At 29.3% G+C, this 27,262-nt stretch overlaps 1 protein-coding gene across 1 annotated transcript in view; it reads right to left on the bottom strand.

Annotated features, from left to right (window-relative positions):
* Window positions 1-27,262, bottom strand: part of LOC142317242 (uncharacterized) — a 105,704-nt gene that overhangs the window by 40,126 nt on the left and 38,316 nt on the right. Inside the window, exons 8-14 of the mRNA XM_075353637.1 lie at window positions 23,988-24,136; window positions 18,353-18,572; window positions 14,076-14,210; window positions 9,538-9,697; window positions 6,658-6,797; window positions 4,807-5,034; window positions 347-475 (exon numbers count right to left, since the gene is read on the bottom strand). Coding sequence (XP_075209752.1) covers window positions 347-475; window positions 4,807-5,034; window positions 6,658-6,797; window positions 9,538-9,697; window positions 14,076-14,210; window positions 18,353-18,572; window positions 23,988-24,136 — 1,161 coding nt within the window. The remainder of the gene's footprint in view (window positions 1-346; window positions 476-4,806; window positions 5,035-6,657; window positions 6,798-9,537; window positions 9,698-14,075; window positions 14,211-18,352; window positions 18,573-23,987; window positions 24,137-27,262) is intronic.

The raw sequence follows: 27,262 nt of genomic DNA on the forward strand, positions 1-27,262 counted from the left end.
CAGCCATGGTTAATGGCAGGGCAGCGATAATAAAACTAACCTAGCAATATCAAACCTGCATAGACATAACAACAATTAAACCATGCATGCATCATCTACAACATGACAGTACTACAAACATAAACAAAAATATAACTAAATTGCGAATAATAATTGACTTACTCTCGTATTTATTACTATTACTATTTATCAGACTAATCTGTCAGTGGTATAAGTAAAATTAAAATAAAACAATTAAAAAAATAATAAATTGAACGACAGTAACACTAACAATATCCCCAATAAACTTTCTGATATTAACTAGAGCAAGATAAATACATATATAAGTAACTAACAGATAAATTACCTCTTCATCAGAGTCAAAATCAGGAAAATCATAAATGGCACTAATGTTATTATGACGACCTTGATCATCTTTTACCCAACCATTATCTTGATTGAAGTCTTTTAGAGATGCAGCTATTGCGTGTGACATCTGAATAAAAAAAAAAAAAAAAAAAATTAACTTGAGTCAATATTCACATTAAATTTTATGAACAATCTTATCAGAAAACTGTTCCTTTTTTAGCTCCAAGCTTCTAGATATAATCAAGTAAAAAAGCAATTTTCATGTCTACAGACAGTTTAACAGAGTTATACTTTTCATTTTTCATGAAAATCAAGTTTTCCAAACATCAACTAAAACTTATTCAATTTTCTCTATACAAGTATCTTGAAAAAAGTTTTATCGCAATTTAATCTGCAAACATATTTCATTGCTAAAGTTTTTTTTTATAAACCATCTTTAATTAATATTTTATACAGATTATACATGCTAGATTTAAAAATGGAGCATTGCAGGATGTCTTCTATGTCATAAGTAGAACTGGTTATCAGGTTAAAAGGGTATTAGAATAAAAATCCTTACTTGCATTAAAGGTGACCAAGATAGCAAGCATGTCTTTTAAATATAAATTTAATTAATTAATATATATTATATTGTACACATTTATTAAAATATATAAATTATTATTATTATTTATATATTTTAATAAATGTGTACAATACGGTTATAAGTTATTACATAAGTTATTTATACATAAGTTATTTATACAGTACAATACAAAAAAACAATGAAAAATATACTTATATCATTAGTAAATGGTTAAAATTTTATCAAATACATAATTAATGTGGCATCAGAAAGTAAAACAAAAGTAAATATATTAAATATGAGATTAATTTATGAAATTATATTAAATAGATTTCAGTAAAAAATTATTATAAGCTTAAATTAATTAAAAAAAGTTTATGTATAGGTAACTTTAATCCTACCCTACTAAAGGGCATTCATTTGTATGTGTGTCCATGTGTGTCCATGTGTGTGTGTGTGTGTGTCTGTCACCCTTAGCTTAGCACATAGAACATTAATAGTCTGAGTGATGTCATTCTGTACAACAATAAGTAATAACGTACTCAGATAACAAGCACCAGAATGTATAGATCACTAGCAGAAAACCCCGATTAGTTAGTACATATCTCATGATGGTCAGGTGTATACTTGTTATATTATATATTTATTACTTGTACTTGTTATTATTTATACTTGTAATATATATTTATTTCTTTATTGATATATATGTGAAATATATCCACAAAATAATATATCTTTTTATTTATGTGAATGTTTTCCTTCATAAAATAATGAATTACAACCACAAAGTAATTACTCAAATTAACTATAATACAACTGGAAAACTGTTTCTTTTGATCATCCTTCATCATCCTTTTCTGATTTCATTTAATTTCCATTTTTATTACTGACTGAATATTCATTTTAATTTAAAAAAAGGAATGGCAAACAAACATTCTTTTTATTACTAATACTGATGTTTTAATTCATTGTATAAATTCATGTTTTCTATTAGTATTTAATATTGAGTTTTTATTAATTTTAAATATATTTTTATAGTTCCATTTAGAGCCCATTATAGAGTACTCTGATTGAATTGTGTGTAGTTTTTCTTTTAAGGGAATTCTTATTCTAATATTGCCAAATATCTTTTCTTTAAGAAGTAACAATGTTTTTTTTGTTACAAAACTTTTTTTTACTAAGTGTATGAAATCAAAAATACTAATTATTATTATCTCCGAAATTAACCAGAAGAAGCAGCAGCTTGAAAAATGACTAATAACCGAAAATCAATGATACAAATTGTCCACTCTGGGCAATAAGAACCGGTAAAGTGTATTTAGTTCTTGGAATGAAGAATGAATCAATTTTGGACACCTAATAATCCCATTCCGAGATGCCACCCACCCAGAGGGCATGCCATTAGGCACATCGGGAGAAGCTAGTACATGTGTAAATCTAAATTTACTGTGTTCTTGCATATTACAGATTACATATTATAATATAAAAATAAATAATAGAGATTATAAATTTTATAATAAAAATGATAATTTTATTAAAAAAAACAAAAAAACAAATACAATAATAATAATTATATATAAATTAATATATTGAAAGAACATATCCCTTCTTAAATCTATAATTAATCAAAATTTTCATCATTAAAGTTAACTTTAAGTTGTCTTATAACATAATTTTTTTATAATCATTACCTTATGCCAATTGAATTTATAGAATATTAACCGTAATTTAGATCTTATAGAATCAACGATCTTGTAAAATAAATATGTAAAATAATGAATGGGTTTTTAAGTTATATTCCCAGTGCTTGTCTACAATTTATTTTATTAGAAATATGACGCACGTTTTTAAAGTAAATTCAGTTTTGAATTTGCCACCAACATATGCGTGATGTAAATAGAAGGCACTTATGTATTCCAGTTATTTCAATCAAAAGTCAGCTATTAGCAACAAAAGTTGTCATTTTGTTGTTGTTTACATTAATCCATTTACAATGAGTTAATGAGCACACTTTAGTGTGAAGTACAAGGAGTAGAGTAATCTGTTTTGATCGCAAAAAAACAATTTTGTGGCTAAAATTCACAGACAAATGTGTGATACTTATGGGCTGAATTTTATGAATGATGCTAAAGTAAGATAGTGGGGGTTGATGCTTTTCATTTTGAAAAGGGCAAATGAACATTCATGATGAAAAATATAGTGGGGGTTGATGCTTTTCATTTTGAAAAGGGCAAATGAACATTCATGATGAAAAATATAGTGCGGGTTGATGCTTTTCATTTTGAAAAGGGCAAATGAACATTCATGATGAAAAATATAGCACCTGGCCATTGATGGTAACAGGTTATTTGATTGAAAAAGATGATGAAAAAATTTGAGAAAACTGTTGCTTCACCATGTCATGATTATATTTCAAGTTTCATGATCTTTGATTTATTAATGAAGTTTTGACTGAAAAATTGGACTATAAAAAATTGTGTGCCAGATTGATGGCAAAGATGTTAACTGAACACGCAGGAAAAATGTCTTGCCGAAGCACATGAATTTTTGCAGCATTATGAAAACAAATGTGATGAATAATTTGACACATTGTTACAGGAGATGAAACATGGATTTGAATGTAGAGACAAAGCAGTAGTCAATGCAACGGTGGCATTTATCATCTCCTAGACTGAAGTTCAAAGAAGGATATTTGGGGAAAAAACTGCTTATGGTTCTGTTTTTTGGAAGAAAAAGGGGTGTTTTGCTTGTCAAATTTAGTGATTGCAGAACTAATATTAATGCTGATACTTACTGCGAAACATTAAACAATCCTAGAAGAGCTATAAAAATAAAAACATGAGGTGCTAATTCCGTGCAATTTTGTTTTTGCATGACAATACCAGGCCATATGCAGCTACTCAGGCAGTGAGGCAACTGAAAAAATTTAACTTTTGTAAAAAGCCAATACTTGCACAATTTTTATTTTCAAAACCATACTTATGCATCAAACACTATTAATGAAACATTCTTTCTGATAGTGTCAATTGTCCTTTGATGTTAGCCATTACTTTGTTAATTCTTTCACAGGTGAAATTGTAAATTGACAATCAGATACTAGCCCATTATCAATTTTATTTTCATAAATTATATAAACATTCAACACAAGTTTCATAAGTGTTGAATGCTACTTTTTCAGTTACTCACACTTTGCTCATCTAAATAATTATATTCTTGATCTATTGTATCCATACTTCCCGTGAGATTATTCTAATTATTTCAGGTATTTTAGTTGCAGTCAATAATTCTATCCTTCAAATTTTTTTGTAACAACTTTGGTAATTTTTTTGAGAAGCCTTTTTTTGAACAGAAACTGCATACTTTTTCAACTGTATTTAGAAATGAATGATTTACTAAAAAAGAGCAAATTTAGATGAAGAACATCTTTTAAAAAAAGGAGTAAAACATAACTTGAAATGTGTTTTCTTTTTTTTTTAAAGGACAAAAGATTCAGTGGATAATTTGGATGAAAGGAACACTTTTGTAAAAGAAATGGTTATGCATTTTATTACAAACATAATAATAAAGAAGTATAGAAAAAAAACAACAAAAGTAAAAAGATGAAACTGAATTTATGAATTATATTTAAAAAACATAAATTACCCAAGGTTTATAAGCAGAGAAAGCAGGAAGGCTCACTCAGTGTCTCCCTGGTATTTTTCAGAAAGCTCAAATTAAATTAAAATAGAATTTTTAGCATTCATGTAAACTTCACAAGAAACTTATCAGATAAACATTGGTAACATTGAATGTCAATAAAAGATTGAAACAAACTGGAAACTGACATTTGCCTCTAACCTCATTATGAAAAAACCAACAGAAGAAATTAAGATGGGAATACAGGTCTAACTTACAGTTTCATCATTATGATTTATAGCCAACACACGGTAATTTCTTTTGCGTATTCTGCGAAGTGCAGGTGGTGTTTCAGGTGGAACTAATCCTTTAGAAACAGCACGAGCAAACTCATGCCTTTTGCGTCTAGCAAGTATAGTAGTTTGGACTATGACTGAGCGAGGTGTTCGTAAGTATGGACGTGCAACCATCTCTGATAACTTTTCTGTTATTTCTTCCAATTCATTCTGAAACAAAAAACACATACAACTCCTTACCTATATGTTTTCTCTCGAAGATAAGAAAAACTGTTGTTATTGGTATTTTAAGACTCTAATTAAGAAAATAAATAAATAAATAAAACTTACTTAAAAACTAAGCTAATAAATCAAACCCCCAAGGAATAAATACTACTTTTTGGTCTATATAAATAGTTATTATTAGCAAAAAATCAACAGTTTTTACCTCTTAAGTCTAAGTAAAAATACAGCTCAATTCACATAACTGATTTAAATAAAATAAAAAAATTGACAGTCTATGAATTAATAGATACAAAAACATAGACATTGAAGTAACATGAGAAACTTCAGTGTTGGGTACTAAGAAATTGGGGTGAAGAGACGAAAATGCTGAAGGTTCAGTGCAAAACGGAGGGATAAAATACAAAAATCAGATCAGAAATGATGTCTTCAACAATTTGATTATATGTTTGTCAGATAGATGAACCATTTTTCACATATATTAGACAGATCATGTCTGTCTCTGTAGTGATTAATAATGTGAAGAAAGTCCAGTTCAGCAGATAATGCCGTGTAGAAAAAATAACAGAGATAATTAAAGTAACCAGTACTGAAACAAAATCTGTTGATTGATAAAAAACTGTCCTCTAAGAAAACCAAGTGAGGTTTCACATTCCTAACATGTACAATACTCAACAAGCCTGAACTAAATTCATTCTTTTGAGTTATATTACCTTTGAAAAACAAATGATGAATGCCAACTCGGTAATTATGAGTTTATATTCACATTTTTATAAACAAATAAATAATTAAATGAACTAGTTAGCTATTGTAAAATTTACTAAAATAAAGACGACTTCTGTTATAAAAACAGTTTAAAATAATAACCAATGTCAATTATAAGATAATTAAGTGAAATTGTGTCTTTTATAGTTGTACTTTGGTTTAATTAAAAAAACAGAATATTATCCCATGCAGCACGTGATATTCCTATGGATGTTCCATTTATATCTGTACAACATCCTAGAAATGCTAGCAAGTGGTGGATTCTTGTATTATTTTATATAAAAGGAATAACAATAAAAAAAAATGCTAAATTAAAAACTAAAATGCCAATGTGTAATTAATTTTCTTGTTTGACATTTATGATCAACAATCTAAACAAGCTTATACTATCAGCAGTTTATTAAAATAGCATATAAATTACTGAAATACAGTTAGTTTTTTTTTTTTACTTCAAAATTGTGAATAATTCTCATGATACATACAAGTATTGCTAGAACTACAGTTACACATATTCAAAGTTATACTTGTGTCCAACTGATTGATGTCTCTTTAACAACTCTAAATTAAGTTATGATTATCAGAACCCAGATTATGCCCTATGGGTTGTATATAGCAGACCTTGTGGAATATAATCAGGACTTGAAATTTTTTGTCCTATGTTCCCATAATAAAATAGGACTTGCCAGGAGGGAACACTCCTTAATATTCCATTAAAACATCAATTACTGAGGCAATGATCTGGTGGTGTGCGAGACATTGATAGATATAACCAAAAAAGGTAATTACATATATAAATTAGAAATATATAAAAGTATATACACTGAAGGAAGTATATTATATTTTTACCTGCATAAATTCAAATATTGTTCGACTGTAACCATTATCCTCTAAGTAGTATCCATAAACATATGAACCACACAGAATTCTTCTAGCTTTTAATAATTCACGTACACCTTCCTCAATAAATTTTGTGCAGCCATTATCCACTGCAAAATCAAACAGAACCAAATAATTCTATATAAAAAAAATTAACTAACCAAAAAAAAATTTCTTTAATGTTTTTAACCATTATTTATTTATGTTTAATTTTGAATAGTTTTGCAAAATAAATTTTCTGGTAACATTCTTACTGCTATCTGACTAGTAAACTACACTATTATCACTGAATTACATTACAGTCAGTAATTATATAAGTAGTAAACCAGTTATTATAAAAACCAACTTATGACATCGTAAAGAAAAATTATAAACTGGATGTTCTGTAACTGGTAAAATAATTATCCAATAGTTTTTGACAATGGTGAGAAATATGGGAATCTATGAAATGTGGGAAATATTTAATACCAAATATTGGTCTTATCCTTCAATTTAATGGTTTTGCTATAATTAAGTAACTGTAAACTTACATTATAGTTACTATAATGTAGTTACATTGTATTACTTACATAGTTACTTAAGTTATTTCAGTAATTGTCCTTTCCCACATTACCAACTATAATGTTATTAAAGCTATAAGGAATTGTTATTGCCTCAACACAAAAATTGACAATTAAGAAAATTTTAATGATAAAAAATTTACAAAATTAATATTCACAAATAAATAAAATTTTACACTGATTAATTTACTTCTACCAACAATTTTATACAAATTTATTCAATAAAACAAGATGTAAAAAGTGAAAAAAGTTTAATAATTGCGTATATTGCTCATTCAATCCATTTAGGCAATATGTTATTCTCTAATAACTTATTCACAGACTCTTGCAGTACATTGTGTCTTAACTTGTAAATCAATTTTTTATGGAATTTATATTAAAATAATTTCAGTTAACTGCAATTCCATTTGCACTATAATATTATTAATATCAACTAAATTATTCATTTAAATTTCCACTAGATAATGAAGCTACATAATAAAATCCATGATGATGATAATAAATTTAAAAATTCTATTTGCTACCATAATAATTTAGTGTGTCTTTCCAAATTTAGAAAGAAAATAAAACATTTATAAGAATTAGATTTCAAAATGCCTGACACTTCTTTCAGAAAAAAAAAAAAATAATAATAATAATAATGGTATGTAACTTTTTAATAGAAAAAATTAATTGTACAAAAATCCTTATCTATTTAAATTTAGGGTTTGAATTATTCGTACAATGCTATTAAATTGTAAAACCCGTTCTAAGATTATGTTCCTAAAATAACAAAACATAATTCTGTAGAAAAAGCATAAAGCCATCCTGCAATCCTGTTAATTTCATCCTGCAATATCATCTGTAATAGACAATAACTTCTTAATTTTAAAGAAAGATTTAAAAAAGTGAAATGTCATTTTATTAATCTCAAAGATGTAATATATAGAAATGGAAAGTGCTAAAAATCACAAAACAATCCTACTAGAAAAATTCTGCATTTTTAGTATTCAAGCAGTTTTTGCAATAATCACTGAAGATTATTACACAAGCTTTTGTTTCCCTTAAGACATACAATCTTTATACAAGGAGGAACCAAAATGTTTCGAGACTAACTCTGTTGACAAGAAACTACTTTATTAACATGTACAAACTGACACCTTTAAAGTAGTCCCCTTGCACAGCAATACAGTGTTCTTGCCATATCTGGAATGTGTCCTGGAAGTCTACTTCTCAAAGCATACAAAGTACTTTCTGCGATTCCTGCTAGATTTCCATAATGATATCAAAACAGCACCCTTTAAGCTGGATTTTCAGCTGTGGGAAGAGTGTGAAATCAGCAGGAGCCAAATCTGGAGAGTAAGGTGTATGCGGAAGTGAGATCATGTTGGGTCTTGTAAGAAACTCACATGTGAAGAGAGAATGGTGACAGGGTGCATTGTCGTCATGGAGAATCCAGTTTTTTGTGCACACAGCTCTGTTTGCTTTCATCAAATGTCCTCTCTCAACTTCGTTAAAACCTGGCAGTAGAAACTGCTATAGATGGTCTGACCACTGGGAACAAATTCTTGATGCACAATGGCGTGAATGTCAAAAATGATGATGAGCATATACTTATTTAAACTGTGAATCTGTCTCGCCTTTTATGGTCATGTGTGCCACTCAAAACACCTCGCACGACTTATGGCAGCATTGCCATAAACTTGCTGCATCACGTGCAACATATCTATGATAGATTTGCTGAGTTTCACACAAAAATTCCCGTTCGCTATTTGTTCATTTGCTGTTCATGTTGGACTTGCAAAAGTGGTCACATGGTCACAATAGCAAGAGCTGCACAGCTACCAATGCATACAATGTCTTTTGGCATACAGACTTATGAAGGTTGGTGCTTCCTGACTACGCATGTGGCCTTGTGCTGCCATCTGTTGGCGTATTACAGAATTAGTCTTGAAACATTTTGATACTCCTCATATTACACATTCTACTTCCTAAAAAAACCAATGTAATAGATTGTTATGTCTTTTAAAAAATTTGCAATAGAAGTTTCATGAGTTTAAAGTTTAGAACTAATAATTTTTATATGTTGAAGAAAATTAACGATAAAATTTGTAAATATATATGAGAATATAACAAAGAAAAGAGGTATACAATATAATAATGAGAATATAATTAAAATCTTCAAATTTATAATTTATCTAAGTAATTAAGAGAAAATCTGGACCATTGAGTTAGCTAATAAAATTACAGAATATTTTTTAACATTTAAATACTTTCAAGAGAAAGACATATTATTCCATTCACAAAATACCTTCTCCTTTCTTTAATGAAGAAGCTAATATTTTCATTTTCTGATGAACACCATTAAGCAAAGGCTCTTCCAGTCTTCGGCTGTTTTCATGGTTTTTAAATCTAGTATAATAATGAAGGAATCTGTTGAGCTCTGTAGTCTGTTGATTTCTCAACAGTGCCTAAAACAGAATAACCATTTTACATGATATTTCATTGTATTATGACATAGGTTCTTGATTATTCAAAAGATTCTTTTAAGTCTCAAAGTGGCATTCAGCTATGATTATATTTTTCCTTATATTTTCTCAGCTCTAAAATCATGATCTGTTAAGCAATAATGAACTTTGGGAATAAGATAGAGCTGATCTGGAAAGAAAAATATTCAGGGAATTTGGAAATTTAATTCAAAGGTTAACATTAGATATAAGAAAAGGTAATCATTATCATCATCATCATCATCATAGTAAAGTTTTTACTTCTGCGATTTCCACAGGTTTGGTCTTTTGGTGTGAACATTATCATGAAGATGATAAAGAACTTCTTAATCATTTTTATCAACTGTTTGATTTTCTGGTGCATATCCGTGATAGATAAAAAATTAAAAAACCTTGACCATTTCTGAAATAGTTATATAATTATCATACGTATTTGGAAAACAGCATTGCTGTTGAATACTTGATTTAAATATCACATTATTTTAGCTTAATTGATAGTAAGCATTTCAAAAAAAAAAAATTGATGCACAAATATTTTGCAATATGTTCTGTTGTCATTATCAAGCACGAAATGGCAATATAACAGAATTCTTAATACAAATATAAAAAAAAGCTCAAAGGGAGGGCAGTTATTGAATTACCAACAAGGATTAAATAAAAAAAAGAAACCAATCAGGTGAAGGATGTTGCCTGCAGTATTTTGATAAGCTGCCTCTTCACTCTGGTCACTTCCTAAGAACAAAATTAGGTTAGGCACTTTTTGAACAAAGTTTTTTATAATCATAATTAAATAATGCATGAGTGAAATAATTTTATACAAACATACAATTTTAAAGGTTAAATGATTTTGTAAGTAATGATCATCAGTGCTACCTGTCAAGAAAATTCTCTGGAAAGTTGTAGGATATTTGAACAGTAATTGTAACGATGTGGTCTAAAAAAATATTTAAAAGTGTTCTACATGTGTTGAGTGGATAATGTAGACATTAGATAGAATTAAATAATGAATAGGATTGGATGGTAAGAGTAAAGACATAGAAACAGCAAGCCTGTCATCAGAAAATGCGATTTGCTTAGCACCTGCAAAAGGAAAAGTATAGGAGTTTATCAAAACACACAGTGACAGCCACTCATCACAGTAGGTCACTACCATTCTCCTCAATATCAGTGATGAAAATAAATGTTTGTGAAATAGAGCATCACATTTTTTAAATTACAGTTATTCTTTTTTTCCAACTTAAAATTAATATAAACTCTGACTTCTAAATTCAATCCCATAAATAACCTTTTTTTTTTCATTGTAACAGCATCATTTCAAGAAAGAAAATATTAAATTTTTACACTAGGGTTCATGAAATTAAACTATAGCCAGTTAAAATTGTTTTCTGTTCTTTCTTTAAGGTGACAATTTCCTGGAACCCACATCAGCACTTTCTCACACAGTAAAGTGTTTGACAAACCCAAAAAATCTTGTCATAATTAGAATGGTAAACAGAAAAATCATAATCAGAGTTTTGAAAGTAAAGTTTTGACAGTTTATGGGTGGTCTGAATTAAAATTAAATTAGTTTTCTTTATGATAAATAGACTGAAGCACCTTCATTAATAACTAATTAATGCCTAAGTTCTGCATTAAACCTTACTCATATGCTTTTCTGGGACTTTGCTGTATTTAGTTCTTTGATCTTAGCTGCATGATTAACATCATAATACTTGTTATCAATTTTATCATTTAGTGTAAATTATTGCAAAGCTCGATCTTTTACATGAACCAATATTAATTAGAGTATGTTCAACCACATCTTGATTTTCTGCTTTATTAATACTACATATTGAACACCAGAATCTTTTTTTTTCTTAGTTGAAAATGCTACATCATACTCTTCCATGCACTGACCGCATTAAAATTCTTTAATGAGGTTCATATTTTGCTTATTACTCTTCTATGAAAAAATTGTGTCAAGCACAAGCTACAAGCCATTAAGGAAAGTATTAATTATAACACCATCAATCACGTAACCAACTAACCATAGGTATTTTTATTGCTAAGAACTCAGTTCCTTTAAAAATTGAGTGACCCTCTAAAAATAAATTTTAATTATAAAATCAGTGAATCTAGTAATAAACAAACTATATTACTTCTTTATCAATGTATCAAACTTTTTTATATGAAACTGAAATTTTATCATTATGACATTAGTGTAAAACAGAATTATAGTAATAAAACAACATTTTACAACTATTTAATGGTTGTGTTTATTTGCAATGATAAATCAAATTTCTTTTATGACAATTTACCATGATCCAATTCAGCACTTCTTTTTGACAAATTATAAAACTGAAGACAATTCAAAACTTAGCATGGCTTTGATATGAACAACTCATTGAACTAGAATCACTGCACTTTCGTTGACTTTTTTTTAACCACAACAGAAATATGATAACTATATTTTTAAATTGAAAGATGAAGCCCAGTTATAGTAAATACATACGAGATCCGTAAATAAAGTAATGAGACTAGTTTTTTGGCAGCCAAAGTGGCAACACTGTAAAGTTACTAGTAAACATATGGTTATATGAACAGCTGATTTATATTAGGTATTAATATTTTTAGTCTATTGTTGCCATGTGAGACATAAACAAACTTTTCACGAAACAAGTTTTTGTTGTGTGTTACAAAAATGAGCGATGCTAATTATGAGCAACGTTGTGCAATAATGTTTTGTGTTAAACTTTGTGAGAATGCTACTGAAACTTTTTCAAAATTGAAAAGAGTGTATGGAGATGACATTCTGTCATGAGTGCAAGTTTTTAAGTGGTTTAAAGCATTTTCAGATGGCTGGGAATCAGTTGTGGATGATCCATGGTCTGGAAGACTGTTAACGTCAAAAGGTGACGACAATGTTGAGTGAATCAGAGACCTGATACAGTACGACTGGCGATTAATTATCAGAATGATTGCAGAACAATTGAATTTGAACCATACTACAGTCCTACAAATTTTAACAAATTGGACATGAAAAAAATTTGTGCAAAATCAGTCCCAAAAATCCCCACTGTTGAAGAGAAAAACAACAGGGTGGAAGTGTGCCCCGATCTTCTAGGGTGAATTGAAACTGATCCTGATTTTCTAAAAAATGCTATTACTGGTAATGAATCTTGGATATTTGAGTATGACCAAAAAACAGAACACCAGAGCAAGGAGTGGTATACTTCAAACTCACCACATCCCAAAAAAGCAAAAATGAGCAAATCAAAAATCAAAACCATGCTAATTTGTTTCTTCGGTAGTAATAGCATTGTCCATAAGTAGATTTTGCTTACAGGACAGATTGTAAATCAATATGTTTATTGAGAAATTCTTGAAAGACTGTGGAAAACAGCTGCATGCATGAGACCAGCCATCAAAGATGACTGGATGCTGCATCATGACAATGCACCTTGTCACACTGCACTCTCGATTAATGAGTTTTTGGCAAAGAAAAACATTCCTGTAGTTCCTCAACCAATCATTCACCTGAGCTGAGTTCCTGCAACTTTTACCTGTTCCCGACTTTAAAAAAACATCTCAAAGGACACAATTTTGGAACAGTAGAAAACATTAAAAAAATGTAACCGACCATCAGAAGGATATTCCAGTTTCTGAGTCCCAACACTGCTTTTCTCAACGCTAAAGTTCAGCTGATTCGATTCTAGACTCAGTACACAAGATGATATGTAGTGGAATATACAATGCATTAAGCAATTTAATCAATCATTTACATTAATTCTATTCAATATACTTCAAATACTCAAAATATTATATGCATTATTAATATTCAATGTGTTATTACTAAGCTGAAATCAAATTACAACAAACAAGACTACCAAATATATCTAATCAAAAATGTATTCTACAAATGAATAAATACTACATAAACTCAATATAGATTCGTCTACTTATTCAAACTTCAACTAATCAACAGATATTTTTCAACATTTTAGAGTAAAGAATTGAGGAGTTATGACAGATTTTCAAATAAATGCTTATTCCTGATCTTAAAATGTGAAATAGTTATCATGGTTTTATAGTTATAGTACCGGGGGCCAAGAGAACATTTAAAAGGAAATTAAGTGAATGTGAAAATTTTTCCATATAAATAGCAGAATATAAAAATCAATGACTTTTTCCTTCATGTACAGCCATCAAGATCCCACATAAAAAGAGTACTGTACATAGACGAATAAAAAAAAACAACTTTTAACAAAGTCTTTGAAAAAAAATGTTAATGTCTTTCTACAGATGAAGAATGGTATTAAACACACTCAGTAAACATATTCAATTAAACACATTGTTTTTTTACCTCGCTGATTAAAATGCCTTGTTTTTCATCTGCCTTATGAACAGCCTGAAATCGATTACATCGAAAGTATCCCCCAGTGGCAGAACTGTGCCGTTTCCAACTTTCTAGACATACCCAGCAGAAGTCAAATTTACACTGAAAATGATAAAATCACAAATTCATTTCATGGATATAAACAAAACAGAACTGAAGAACTAGAACATTAAAAAATATAGCCTAAAATTCAAATAAGAGAGCTACCTTGCTACTTCAGTGGAGAGATGTTTTAATTACTTGAAATTAGAAAAAAAAAAATCTGTATAAGCTGTAAGAAATTGCTATTCCATCTTCCTAAGAAGCATAAATATTATACAATGGATTATATTCAGCAATACAATAATTAATCATTTTTCATTAATATTATTATGCCAGTTCATAGTACAAGACTATTTATAGCACAAAATATAATAGTACAAAAATGCACCACGTAGTACGGTAGTTTTACCTTTACTCATTTTAGATCCTCTTTAAAAAATATATTTTTTGTTTTAAATTCGTAGCTTTTATATTAGTCTAGCAACTTATAACCACAATTTTTAAATATTTTTCAGTGTTAATTTAACAATAAATATAACTTAAAATTACAATTGTAGAGAACAAATATTAAATTTAAGTTGCTTATCAAGGATCTTCAAATTTTCTAATTTAGAAATAAATAAATATATATACATTAAGTACTTGACAATATCAAGCAAAAAAAAAGTACTGAGTGGTGAGTAAAGACACTATTTTCATGTTAATATTTTTGTAAATTAATAAAATTGATGCTATATTCACTAAAATGTATTCCCAATATTTGATTTAATAACTGAAACCAGTATTCTTCTAATTCAATGACTTTCAAACTATTTCTGTATTTATTTTTGAGATAGAATAGAATACAGAAAGGTATTTTTTGTAATAGAAGACTATTTTATAAAATCCATTAATACTTTAGGAGCATTTTCATACTTTAATAGTTCTGGAAAGTTGTCTTCTAAGTAAACACAAAAATTTGGAAAGTAATTCTCTTTAAAATGCTCATAGTACTATTCGTAGGTAAGTTGTTAGACATATTTACTGCTATAAGTCCTCAGTGCTATAAGTACATGCTCTACCAAGTCCTCATGTGCTATAAGTACATGTTCTACTGCTATAAGTCCTCTAGGTCCTATAGTTCTGTCTCAGAAGCAGTGAAATGCTTATTGCTACAAATCTTGTGTCATGTAATAAGTGATATATTCTCCTTTGAAACTCTTCATTAGTGGAATCAAGAAAGTTTTTGAGATTGAAATGTCTAATTTTGACTTGTCACACATTGATGTTATATAACAATTTTTAATCACTTCTTTGAGCTTACATTCAAGTTGAGAAAATGTGACATTACCTTAATGATTTATATTACATACATTTAGAAAAGTGAATGATATAACAATTTTACAAATCCAATATGTTTTTGTTAAATAATCAGTTGTATATCAACAAAATGAAGTACGTTTAATGAGAAATAATCACAGACATAATCATTTATGTTAGGGGGTCCTAAATAAGTATTTTTAAAGTGATTTTTCATGAGAAAATTGAAAGAAAGTGTAGGGTGGAGAAGTGTACAGAGACTTGGCTCTGTTAAGTTGATGGTGATTTGTCAGCTACATTTGCCCATCCAATTATTTTGCATGGCAGTTGATTAGATGAAAATTGTAATCATGGTGGTTAACATATCCACTGCTGATGGACACCACAGCAGCATTATAGAGGGGGAATTGCTCTGTTCATGTGACACCGCCTATTAATGGTAGGCCTATGTATATTGTAAAACATGAAAATTAATTATCATTTATTTACCTTCTAACTTGTAATTTTTAATGCAAATCAGAAAATTATTACTTAGAAAAGAAAAAATCTCAAGTAAATATATAAAAAAGTTTTTGTTTGGGAAATTAAATTATAATTTTAATAAATTATAACCTAAAAAGACTGCCTAACATTGCTCTGATAAATATTAAACCATACATTTTAAAAACCATTGAATAATATCCAAGAATGAATGGAAAATATATCAAGAAGCATTGTAATGAGCAGGTTGCATAACCGAGTCATTTATATGCCACTTTCTGATTTCACAAACATGGTATCATCACATATTTTTAAGATAATGAAAATCATAGACTTAGAAAAAACCTAGCTATAAATATAATGTTATACACAGATCTGAAAAGTTCCCAAACTAAATTTCTGTAGTCTATATAAGTAATGCCATCTCTTGGACAATCAAGGAACTATGTAGTACGATATCTGATGAGTGTGTGTACAAAATTTCATCATGTTTCATCACTCCAGTCTCGAGTTATATACGACCACGTATGTTGTGTTTATGTGACCTTGTGCGTGTTTGCAACATGGAACAGTGAAGCACAAAAAAATTTTGTATTCGACTTCAAAAATGTTTCCTTGAAACTTATTCTATAACAGCAAGCATTCGGTGATGAAGCCGCATCTCATACTATAATATAGACATGGTGGAAACTGTTTAAAGTCTGTAGGGAGTCTGATGATGATAAAGAAAGTAGGAGGTCATCAATAGCTGTTCACAACAAAAACATTACAAAAAAAATTACATTGCTTGAACAACATCTTACCCTTTAGGCCATAGCAGAAGAGCTAAACATTGGTAAAGAATCGGTACATACAAGTCAAACAGAAAAAATGAACCGTCGAAAATATGTGCTCTCATTTCATTCCACACTTCTTGATTGAAGAACAAAAACAGGTGCATCTTTCTTGTGCTCAAGACTTCATTGAAACTGCCAATAGCAATCTGAATTTTTTGCAACCAACTGTAACTGGGGATGAAAGCTGGTACTTCAAGTATGATCCGCAAATGAAGCATCAATCTGCTGCTTGGTTGAGTCCTGGAGCACAAAGACCGATGAAAGTCAGTCAGCAAAAATCAAAAGTGAAAATGATGATTGCGTTCTTCAACTCAAAGGGCCTAATTCATCATGAATTTGTCCCATCTGGTCACACTGTGAATTCTAAATTCTATTTGGAAGTAATGAAATGCCTGATGACGCTTCACATTCATCGAATCCGGCTAGAGAACTGGGATCCAGGCAGTTGGATTCTCTTGCACGACAATGCCCCGGCATATACGGCAACAGTTTTTAACATGTTATTATGCTGCAAATCAAATCACTGTCTTTTCCCACCTGACTTGGCTCCAGCAGACTATTTTCTGTTCCTGAAACTCAAGTTGAAGATGGATGGCTTTTTCGAAGACATTCTGGCTATCCAAAGGGCTTGCACTGAGCAGTTGAAGGTGATCCCACAAAGTGATTTCTCCAGAGCATTTGATGGGCTCTACCGATGAGTGTATAACTAGAGAAGAGTTCACGTAGAGGGTTGATGTGAGTAAATTCGTTTATCTTTAAATCTGTATTTTTATTTAATTTAGTTTGGGAACTTTTCACTTATAATATGCATATAAATACAATTTATTAAAAAAAAAAAAAAAAATCAGCAAAGCAGGTAAGTAGAGGAAAAAAATCAGCACTGAGTGTGTTAAGTTGCTATGAGAATATGTTGCAATAAGAAACATAATAACTGTTTAAAAAACTGATTACGTGTCATAATAACTTTATCCAAGTAATGCAATATACTTGTAATTATAATAAATCTCAGATAAAAATACACTTTTTTTTTAACAATTTCACTAATTTTGTATTCTAATTTATTCCATTTTCACCGTCGTATATCAATTTCTACTATTCAATTTTATCACAATTCACAACTTTTATATTAAATCTAACAGTAACTTACAACCATAATTTTTAAACATTTCTCACTTATGCTTTCTTCACTAATCTTTGGCATAATTTTTTCCTAGACTTTTGAAGTAATTTTTTATTTTCACTAGTGTTCATATTATGTTTTTAGAACTAAAAACTATAATAATATGTTGTTCTTATCATTGTTCCCAAATGTTTTCTTACACATGGAAGCAGCAAGAATAAGCTCTCAAACCAACTATTGTAAATGTGAAGTAAGGGATTTTCACACTATTATTAACTATTTTCAGAGTGCAGTTGGTAATTATACCTTGATAGACATAAAATACAATAAAAGTAAAGACATTTAATTCATTATTATTGATGAATAAAGTCATCTTGAATGACTTCATAAATAATCAAGTTCCTTTCCTCCACATGAAAAAAACAACAAGATGTAAACTGAAAAAAGATTTTTTTCAAACAGCTAACCTTTGAACACTTCATATGATTGCATCCTTCATTTTTTTGTATGGGGGATTTGCAGTTAGGACAAGGTTTGGAATTAGTCACCAGCCATAAGCAATTTGCAGCGTCTTCAGATTCTGAAGAAGATATTTGAAGTTCTTCTGGTTTAATTTCAGCTATCTTTGCCAGCCACTGCTGCCATTGGTCACAACCAGAGGGGGCATGAGCTTCACCTAAGCACTCCCTGGGAAAAAGAAAAATATAAATTAAAAACAAATCTCTATGTATAAACAGGCAAAGAAAGAAGCAATTGAGAGTATCTAGTTATGAAAATAGATTAAAATCATTAAGGATAAACATATTAGATATAATTAACTTTATAAGAATTAGTGAAAATTTGCAGCTACCTCAGTAAAAAAAAAGCCATTGAAATCAAATATTTGTGGCCCAATCACATCTGAAAATAAAAAATAAAATAAAGCTGGCAATGAATTGCATAGGTTTTCCTGCTAAGCTGTTCAAGCTACACAAAAACTTTTGTGAGGGCTTTTCTTTTTAATGATAAAAATATTCACTAAAATTGATTTTATGTAAATTAAATTTTTTTTTAAATTTGGAAACTCTTAACAGGGGAGGAGTATTAAAAGATTTTATGACTTTATTGTTTAACAAAATACATTTTGAGCATAAAAAATTTTAAGGCCAAGCATTCGGGTAAAATTAATTTTTATGAAAATAATTCCTACATGGTGATAATAAATTTAAAAAAATAATTTTTGAAAATTGTTTTAAAAATGCTAAGATTCTTCTAAATAAATGAAGTTATACATTTTTGCCTAATTTTTTTTTCAACAAATTCTGAACAGCAAGGGATATAAAAAAATAACAATAATTTTATTTTAAATGCAATAGGTAACTTGTGAAATAGATTTAAATTTAAAATACATTTTTAAAAATTAAAAAAAATATTTTTTTTTACCACTGGAGTGGAACGGAAAAATTTTTTTTTGGTGGTTTGAAGCCTATTGTTGTAGAAAATATATGCAAAAAAAAGCCCATAACTCTTTTTCTTATGAAAGATTATTTTTTTTTGTCTTCAGTCATTTGACTGGTTTGATGCAGCTCTCCAAGATTCCCTATCTAGTGCTAGTTGTTTCATTTCAGTATACCCCTACATCCTACATCCCTAACAATTTGTTTTACCAAACGTGGCCTGCCTACACAATTTTTTCCTTCTACCTGTCCTTCCAATATTAAAGCGACTATTCCAGGATGCCTTAGTATATGGCCTATAAGTCTGTCTCTTCTTTTAACTATATTTTTCCAAATGCTTCTTTCTTCATCTACTTGCTGCAATACCTCTTCATTTGTCACTTTATCCACCCATCTGATTTTTAACATTCTCCTATAGCACCACATTTCAAAAGCTTCTAATCTTTTCTTCTCAGATACTCCGATTATCCAAGCTTCACTTGCATATAAAGCGACACTCCAAACATAAATTTTCAAAAATTTTTTTCTGACATTTAAATTAATTTTTGATGTAAACAAATTATATTTCTGACTGAAGACTCGTTTCGCTTGTACTATTCGGCATTTTATATCGCTCCTGCTTCGTCCATCTTTAGTAATTCTACTTCCCAAATAACAAAATTCTTCTACTTCCATAATCTTTTCTCTTCCTATTTTCACATTCATTGGTCCATCTTTGTTATTTCTAATACATTTCATTACTTTTGTTTTCTTCTTGTTTATTTTCATGCGAAAGTTCTTGCATAGGACTTCATCTATGCCATTCATTGTTTCTTTTTACTGTTGGCTAGAATTACTATATCATCAGCAAATCGTAGCATCTTTATCTTTTCATCTTGTACTGTTACTCCGAATCTAAATTGTTCTTTAACATCATTAACTGCTAGTTCCATGTAAAAATTAAAAAGTAACGGGCATAGCGAACATCCTTGTCGGACTCCCTTTCTAATTAAGGCTTCTTTCTTATGTTCTTTAATTATTACTGTTGCTGTTTGGTTCCTGTACATGTTAGCAATTGTTCTTCTATCTCTGTATTTGAACCCTAATTTTTTTAAAATGCTGAACATTTTATTCCAGTCTACGTTATCGAATGCCTTTTCTAGGTCTATAAACGCCAAGTATGTTGGTTTGGTTTTCTTTAATCTTCCTTCTACAATTAATCGGAGGCCTAAAATTGCTTCCCTTGTCCCTATACTTTTCCTGAAACCAAATTGGTCTTCTCCTAACACTTCTTCCACTCTCTTCTCAATTCTTCTACATAGAATTTTAGTTAAGATTTTTGATGCATGACTAGTTAGACTAACTGTTCTGTATTCTTCACATTTATCTGCCCCTGCTTTCTTTGGTATCATGACTATAACACTTTTTTTGGAGTCTGATGGAACTTCCCCTTTTTCATAAATATTACACACAATCTTGTATAATCTATCAATCGCTTCCTCACCTGCACTGCACAGTAATTCTACAGGTATTCCGTCTATTCCAGGAGCCTTTCTGCCATTTACATCTTTTAATGCTCTCTTAAATTCACATCTCAGTATTGTTTCTCCCATTTCATCCTCCTCAACTTCCTCTTTTTCCTCTATAACACGATTTTCTAATTCATTTCCTCTGTATAACTCTTCAATATATTCCACCCATCTATCGACTTTACCTTTCGTATTATATATTGGTGAACCATCTTTGTTTAACACATTATTAGATTTTAATTTATGTACCCCAAAATTTTCCTTAACTTTCCTGTATGCTCCGTCTATTTTACCAATGTTCATTTCTCTTTCCACTTCTAAACACTTTTCTTTAATCCACTCTTCTTTCGCTAGTTTGCACTTCCTGTTTATAGCATTTCTTAATTGTCGATAGTTCCTTTTACTTTCTTCATCACTAGCATTCTTATATTTTCTACGTTCATCCATCAGCTGCAATATATTGTCTGAAACCCAAGGTTTTCTACGAGTTCTCTTTGTTACCCCTAAGTTTGCTTCTACTGATTTAATAATTTCATTTTTAACATTCTCCCATTCTTCTTCTACATTTTCTACCTTATCTTTTTTACTCAGACCTCTTGCGATGTCCTCCTCAAAAATCTTCTTTACCTCCTCTTCCTCAAGCTTCTCTAAATTCCACAGATTCATCCGACACCTTTTCTTCAGGTTTTTAAACCCCAGTCTACATTTCATTATCACCAAATTATGGTCACTATCAATGTCTGCTCCAGGGTAAGTTTCGCAGTCAATGATTTGATTCCTAATTCTTTGCTTAACCATGATATAATCTATCTGATACCTTGCAGTATCACCTGGCTTTTTCCACGTGTATACTCTTCTATTATGATTTTTAAATTGGGTGTTGGCAATTACTAAATTATACTTTGTGCAAAACTCTATCAGTCTCCCCTCTTTCATTCTTTTTGCCCAGCCCGTATTCACCTACTATATTTCCTTCCTTGCCTTTTCCAATGCTTGCATTCCAATCTCCAACTATTATTAAATTTTCATCTCCTTTTACGTGTTAAATTGCTTCATCAATCTCTTCGTATACACATTTTACCTCATCATCATCATGGGCGCTTGTAGGCATATAGACGTTAACAATCGTTGTCGGTTTAGATTTTGATTTTATGCTTATTACAATGATTCTATCGCTATGCGTTTTGAAATATTCTACTCTCTTCCCTATCTTCTTGTTCATTATGAAACCTACTCCTGCCTGCCCATTATTTGAAGCCGAGTTTATTATTCTAAAATCACCTGACCAAAAGTCGCCTTCCTCTTCCCACCGAACCTCACTAATTCCTACTACATCCACATTTATCCTATCCATTTCTCTTTTTAAATTTTCCAGCCTACCAACCTTTTTTAAACTTCTAACACTCCACGCTCCGACTCGTAGAATGTTATTTTTAAAATTTTCTGGTACCCTCTCCTTAGTAGTTCCCACCCGGAGATCCGAACAGGGGACTAGTTTACCTCCGGAATATTTTACCAAGGAAGGCGCCTCCATCATTGCTATATGAAAATGCAGAGAACCACATTTTCTTGGAAAAAAAGTGGCTGTAGTTTTCCATTGCTTTCAGCTGCGCAGTACTCAGAGGACTGAGTGATGTTGATATGGCTGTTTAAGTCGTCCTGACTCACGCCCCTAACAACTACTGAAAGAGCTGCTGCCCTCTTTCAGGAATCATTCCTTAGTCTGGCTCTCAACAGATACCTCTCCGATATGGTTGCACCTTCAGTCCAGCTACTCTGTATCACTGAGTACTCAAGCCCCCTCACCAACGGCAAGGTCTCATGATTCATAGAGGAGGTGATGCAAGATATAGATAAAAAATAAAAATATAAAAAAAGTTATTTTTTGGGAAGGAGTGAATATTAAAATGTTTTGGTAATCTGTGATATTAATAAAAAAAAACCTTCAAATTTGTAAAAAAATTTTTTAACTGAAATTGCCCTAGCAAAGATTTGAAATTTGCCCCACAACACTTTTTTCAAATTTTTGCAGAAATTTAATTCCTTTCTCCCCAAAGGTAGTACCTGTTTACCAAGTTTGAAGAAAATTGGTCTACGGAATCCAGAATTATAATTAAGCCCAAATACAAGTCAACATACATATGCACAAACATCCATCTGACAAAGATATGTTTTTTGGACTTGGGAGTATTGGAATAAATTATTTTTTGCAGATTATTTACAATTTATTTAAATCTATATTTAAAAAAAAAAAATTTAATATCTCATTAAGGCACAAAACTTAAAAAAAAAAAAATATCGATCTTCATACTTTCCCAATATATAGCTACTACAGCAGCATATATTGTTGTAAACAGGAAAGTAAAAATTTGAAGAGTAGACTATAAGACCATGACTGAATAAAATATTTATCAAATACCATGGACCAACATTATTTTTGTGCAACTCACTTATAGTTATTAGATTGTTTTGTTGTAATTTCTTCATGTAAGTAAATATAGAATTGCTAGATTCCTTTTTTAATTTCTTTGCTCTTATAAAACATTCTGTACTTGCAAATAAATAAGAAATTTGCACTATCATGTCAATTGTACTTGAAATATGAAGGGAATGTATGAATCGCTACTGATATTCAGGATTTCCCTCGTGTAGTCTTGTTTAATGTTTCAGAGTACTTTCAGAGTATAACCTATTAATACTAAACCACTTCATCAACACTAATTTATTTTAAGGAAGGTCTAAAGAAGTTTACAAAACACATTTGCATAAAATTTTATTTGTTAGTATTTTTATTGTTTTTCTGTAGTATACACAGAATCATTCTGTGATGCACACAAACATAAATGGACACAAACACCTGACTACCGCTGTACATCTTTTGCTATTATTTGGCTTCCTTGTATCATTCACTTATTCTTTTTGGCTGTTGATTTTAAGAAGCCTGGTTAATTATACATTTGTACCTACTAACATTAGTACAACTGTATAGTAAGTATTAAAGTAAATACATCAACTGCTTATGTTTTTCTCAAATTTACAATGCTCTCTCTATTTGAAATTACCACTGTATAATTCTGTTTTAAACTTTCCAGACTTTCATTAATTTTAACAATTTTCAATTTAAAAATTGAGATATTAAAATAATTATAACACAATACCAGCAGAAAAAATGTCCTTTTCCGCAATCAACAGCATGTGATGTATGAACATCAGATGGTCTAGTCTGTTCAGTTTCTGGTAACCTGACAGCTCTACCGCAGCCAGCCATTGGACACCATTTTATACTTCGATTGCTTTCAACAAATGCCTGAAATAAAAATACTGAAATTTTTAAATTCAAGCCAATAATTTAATATATAATCTTTATAAAATTTTACAAATTATAAAAAAAAAAAATGGTTTATAAATAATATATAATTTGTTTTAATAACTGTATCATTTACAATCTTATCATTTTAAGACAACTTCAATGTTGGAGGGAGGTTACAGGATACAAATTGAAAATGAGGGTGAAAAATTAATATTAATTCATATATTCATCTGTAAGCAACCCAAATAAAAGATTCTGATGATCACTACTCGCATTTGATGGATCATGTCATTACCACATGGTTAATTTCAAATTATAATATGCTAGAGTAAACAGTAATTTCATAAAACTATAAACAGCCAATAATTTATTTATTTAAAGTATTATAAAATTAACTACACTTAACTTAAAAAAAAAATAAAACAACCAAAAAACATAATATTTAAAACAATAAATGAAAAAAATAACAATGATTTTTACTTCCTTGTACGAAAATTCGAATTAAATACACAAATTAAAATAAAATTCGAATTAAATTTGTATGCAAATTTAAATCGCAAAAAATTTCGGTTTTCAGATTTCAACAGATATATCCATTTTGACTAGTCTCTGGGTGACGTCTGTATATACATATGTATCTCGCATAACTCAAAACAATTAGCCATGGAATGTTGAAATTTTGGATTTCAGACTGTTGTATAACATTTAGTTGTGCACCTCCCCTTTTGATTGCTATCAACTTGTCCAAAAATGCCCAAAATCCAAAAAAATTTGAATTTTGGACTCTTTCTTAACTGCAGTAATAAACCCTCATTGAGAGATTTTCAATGATATATCAAAGTGGTACTTATTTTCATTGGTTCCAGAGTTACAGAAAAATAAAATTTTAATTAATGAAATATTTGGATCTTACAAGGGGAAGGCACATCAATTCAAGTCAGACATTTCCTTTTTTTTAATTTAAATATACTGATTTATTAATAATAAATTTAAATACTTATTAGTTATTTAAAAAAATAGTTTTGTAAAACTATTATTACAATAAAAAGAAATATGAAAAAAGATCAGAAGTTATTAGTGAAATAAAATTTTATGTACTTTTTATTTAAAAATAAATGTGAAAATGTAATTTAATAGGAGTACAAGGAAGTCATTTGGTGTCCACATCAGATTTTTATATTTATAAATATTTTATGGAACTGAATTACAACTAAACAAAACCAAAAATTAACATGGAAGCATTTATGCCATTTTAAAAGATTATTTTATAGAAAACTGATTTTATGATAATAATGTTGAAGATGGCGAAAAATTAGTAAGAATTCTATAATTCTGCAGTTTCTGCATTTCTTACTGCAGATTTAGAGACAACAATTTTACCAGTGAGTAACTATTTCAAAAGTAAAAGACATTAAAGAAATTTAACAAAAAAATTTAAACATTTATTGATAATATTAAAAAAATCCAACTTGAAATTGGGACAAAAGCAGTCAATTATAATAAAAAGTGAAAAAGAGTATTAGTAGTAGGATACTGAAGTAGCAAAACAGCTGATTGAATCATTAAGGTCATAGGAATTACCTAATTCAACATAAAATATGTTACACAAACTTATAGAAAATCACAAATAAACTGGTTTTAAAAGCTAATTTTAAGATTAGTACTTTACTGTTGGTAATGAGGCAATTTAATTTCAGAGTAGGAAGGGATGTCATACATTGTTAAGGCAGTTAAATATCTGAGTTCTATTAAGCGATAAAGGAAATAGTTCAAAGTTAATAGTAAAGAAAAAATTGAACAATTAGTTATATTCAACTGTCATGGATTGAGAAAATTATAAACAGAACTGAAATGAGGTTGAATATAATAATGTGTGCATTGGAAGGATATAAAATTATTTAGAAAAATAAGACAAGGTTAATAGTTATTGAAATTGTATTAACTAGTCATGGCTGTATACTTCTTATTTAAACTACTAATGTAGGTAGTAAGCATGCATGTGCAAAAGTAAAATAATGGATGAGACAGAAAGGAAAGAACTAAAGATACAGTCTCCAAGCAGGAGATTGTAAATAATCGAAGTTGGATAATCGGCTGAGTTAATGTGGAGGAAAGGCTAGCAGATTATAGCTACAAAAATAGATTTGTACCATTTAGATCACTGTAAAAGTAGAGAATGGACAAAGATGAATTGAATAGATTCAGAGGAAGATTAATAAATAATTTGAAGTTAAAAAAGTAACAAAGAAGGAACAACAGATTAAAAAGACATACTTTGAAGAGAATCTTTGATAATAAGAGATATATTAAAATTTATGAATGAAAATTAAATATGAAAATATGCACTAAGATGAATGCACAAAAAACAGATGAATGCAAAGCGCAAAACAGCAAAAGAAAAAAAAAATTGGTTAATGTAAAATATAAATAAATAAAAATGAAAATAATCATGGAAAGTGAAAGGAATCATTTATAAACAGGAGAGAAATTTTTGGAAAATGCAAATGAAAGTCTTGAAAATATTAACGTTAGGGAAAAGAGAGAGATTGACTCATTAACTATTTTATTTTAACAATGAAATTAAATAAGAATAACCAACATATATCAGTTATTGGTTAGCAGTTATTATTTACATATATTAAAAAATAATAATTACATATATTTAATAAATCTATTAAGAGATATGAACACATACAAACAAAGGAAAGTAACAAAAATCTTGATAATAAAATTAAAATAATATTATTTATTTTTTCTAGGGAAAAAGGCAACCATACAGTACTGATTAGGCTAAATACCAATAATTATGAAACTAAACAAAATATTTTAAAAGAATAAACCATAATATATTACTATCAGCAACATGTGACTAAATAAGTTGAGAGCTGCTTATTACAAAAATAAAATCAACAAAAGGTTCTGTAAATAAAATACTTTTTAAAAGATCATTCATAAAATTCTATTTACACTATAATCAAATTAATTTTACTTATAATATATATATATATATATATATATATACAGATACACACACCCTTTTGAAGTGTTAAGGTTTTCTTTGGACCATGATGAACATTGGGATTGATGAGTTTCATCTTTCTTACTTCACAGATTTTCTTCATT

This window comes from Lycorma delicatula, chromosome 1 (assembly GCF_047948215.1).
Source record: "Lycorma delicatula isolate Av1 chromosome 1, ASM4794821v1, whole genome shotgun sequence".
NCBI classification, from domain to species: domain Eukaryota; kingdom Metazoa; phylum Arthropoda; class Insecta; order Hemiptera; family Fulgoridae; genus Lycorma; species Lycorma delicatula.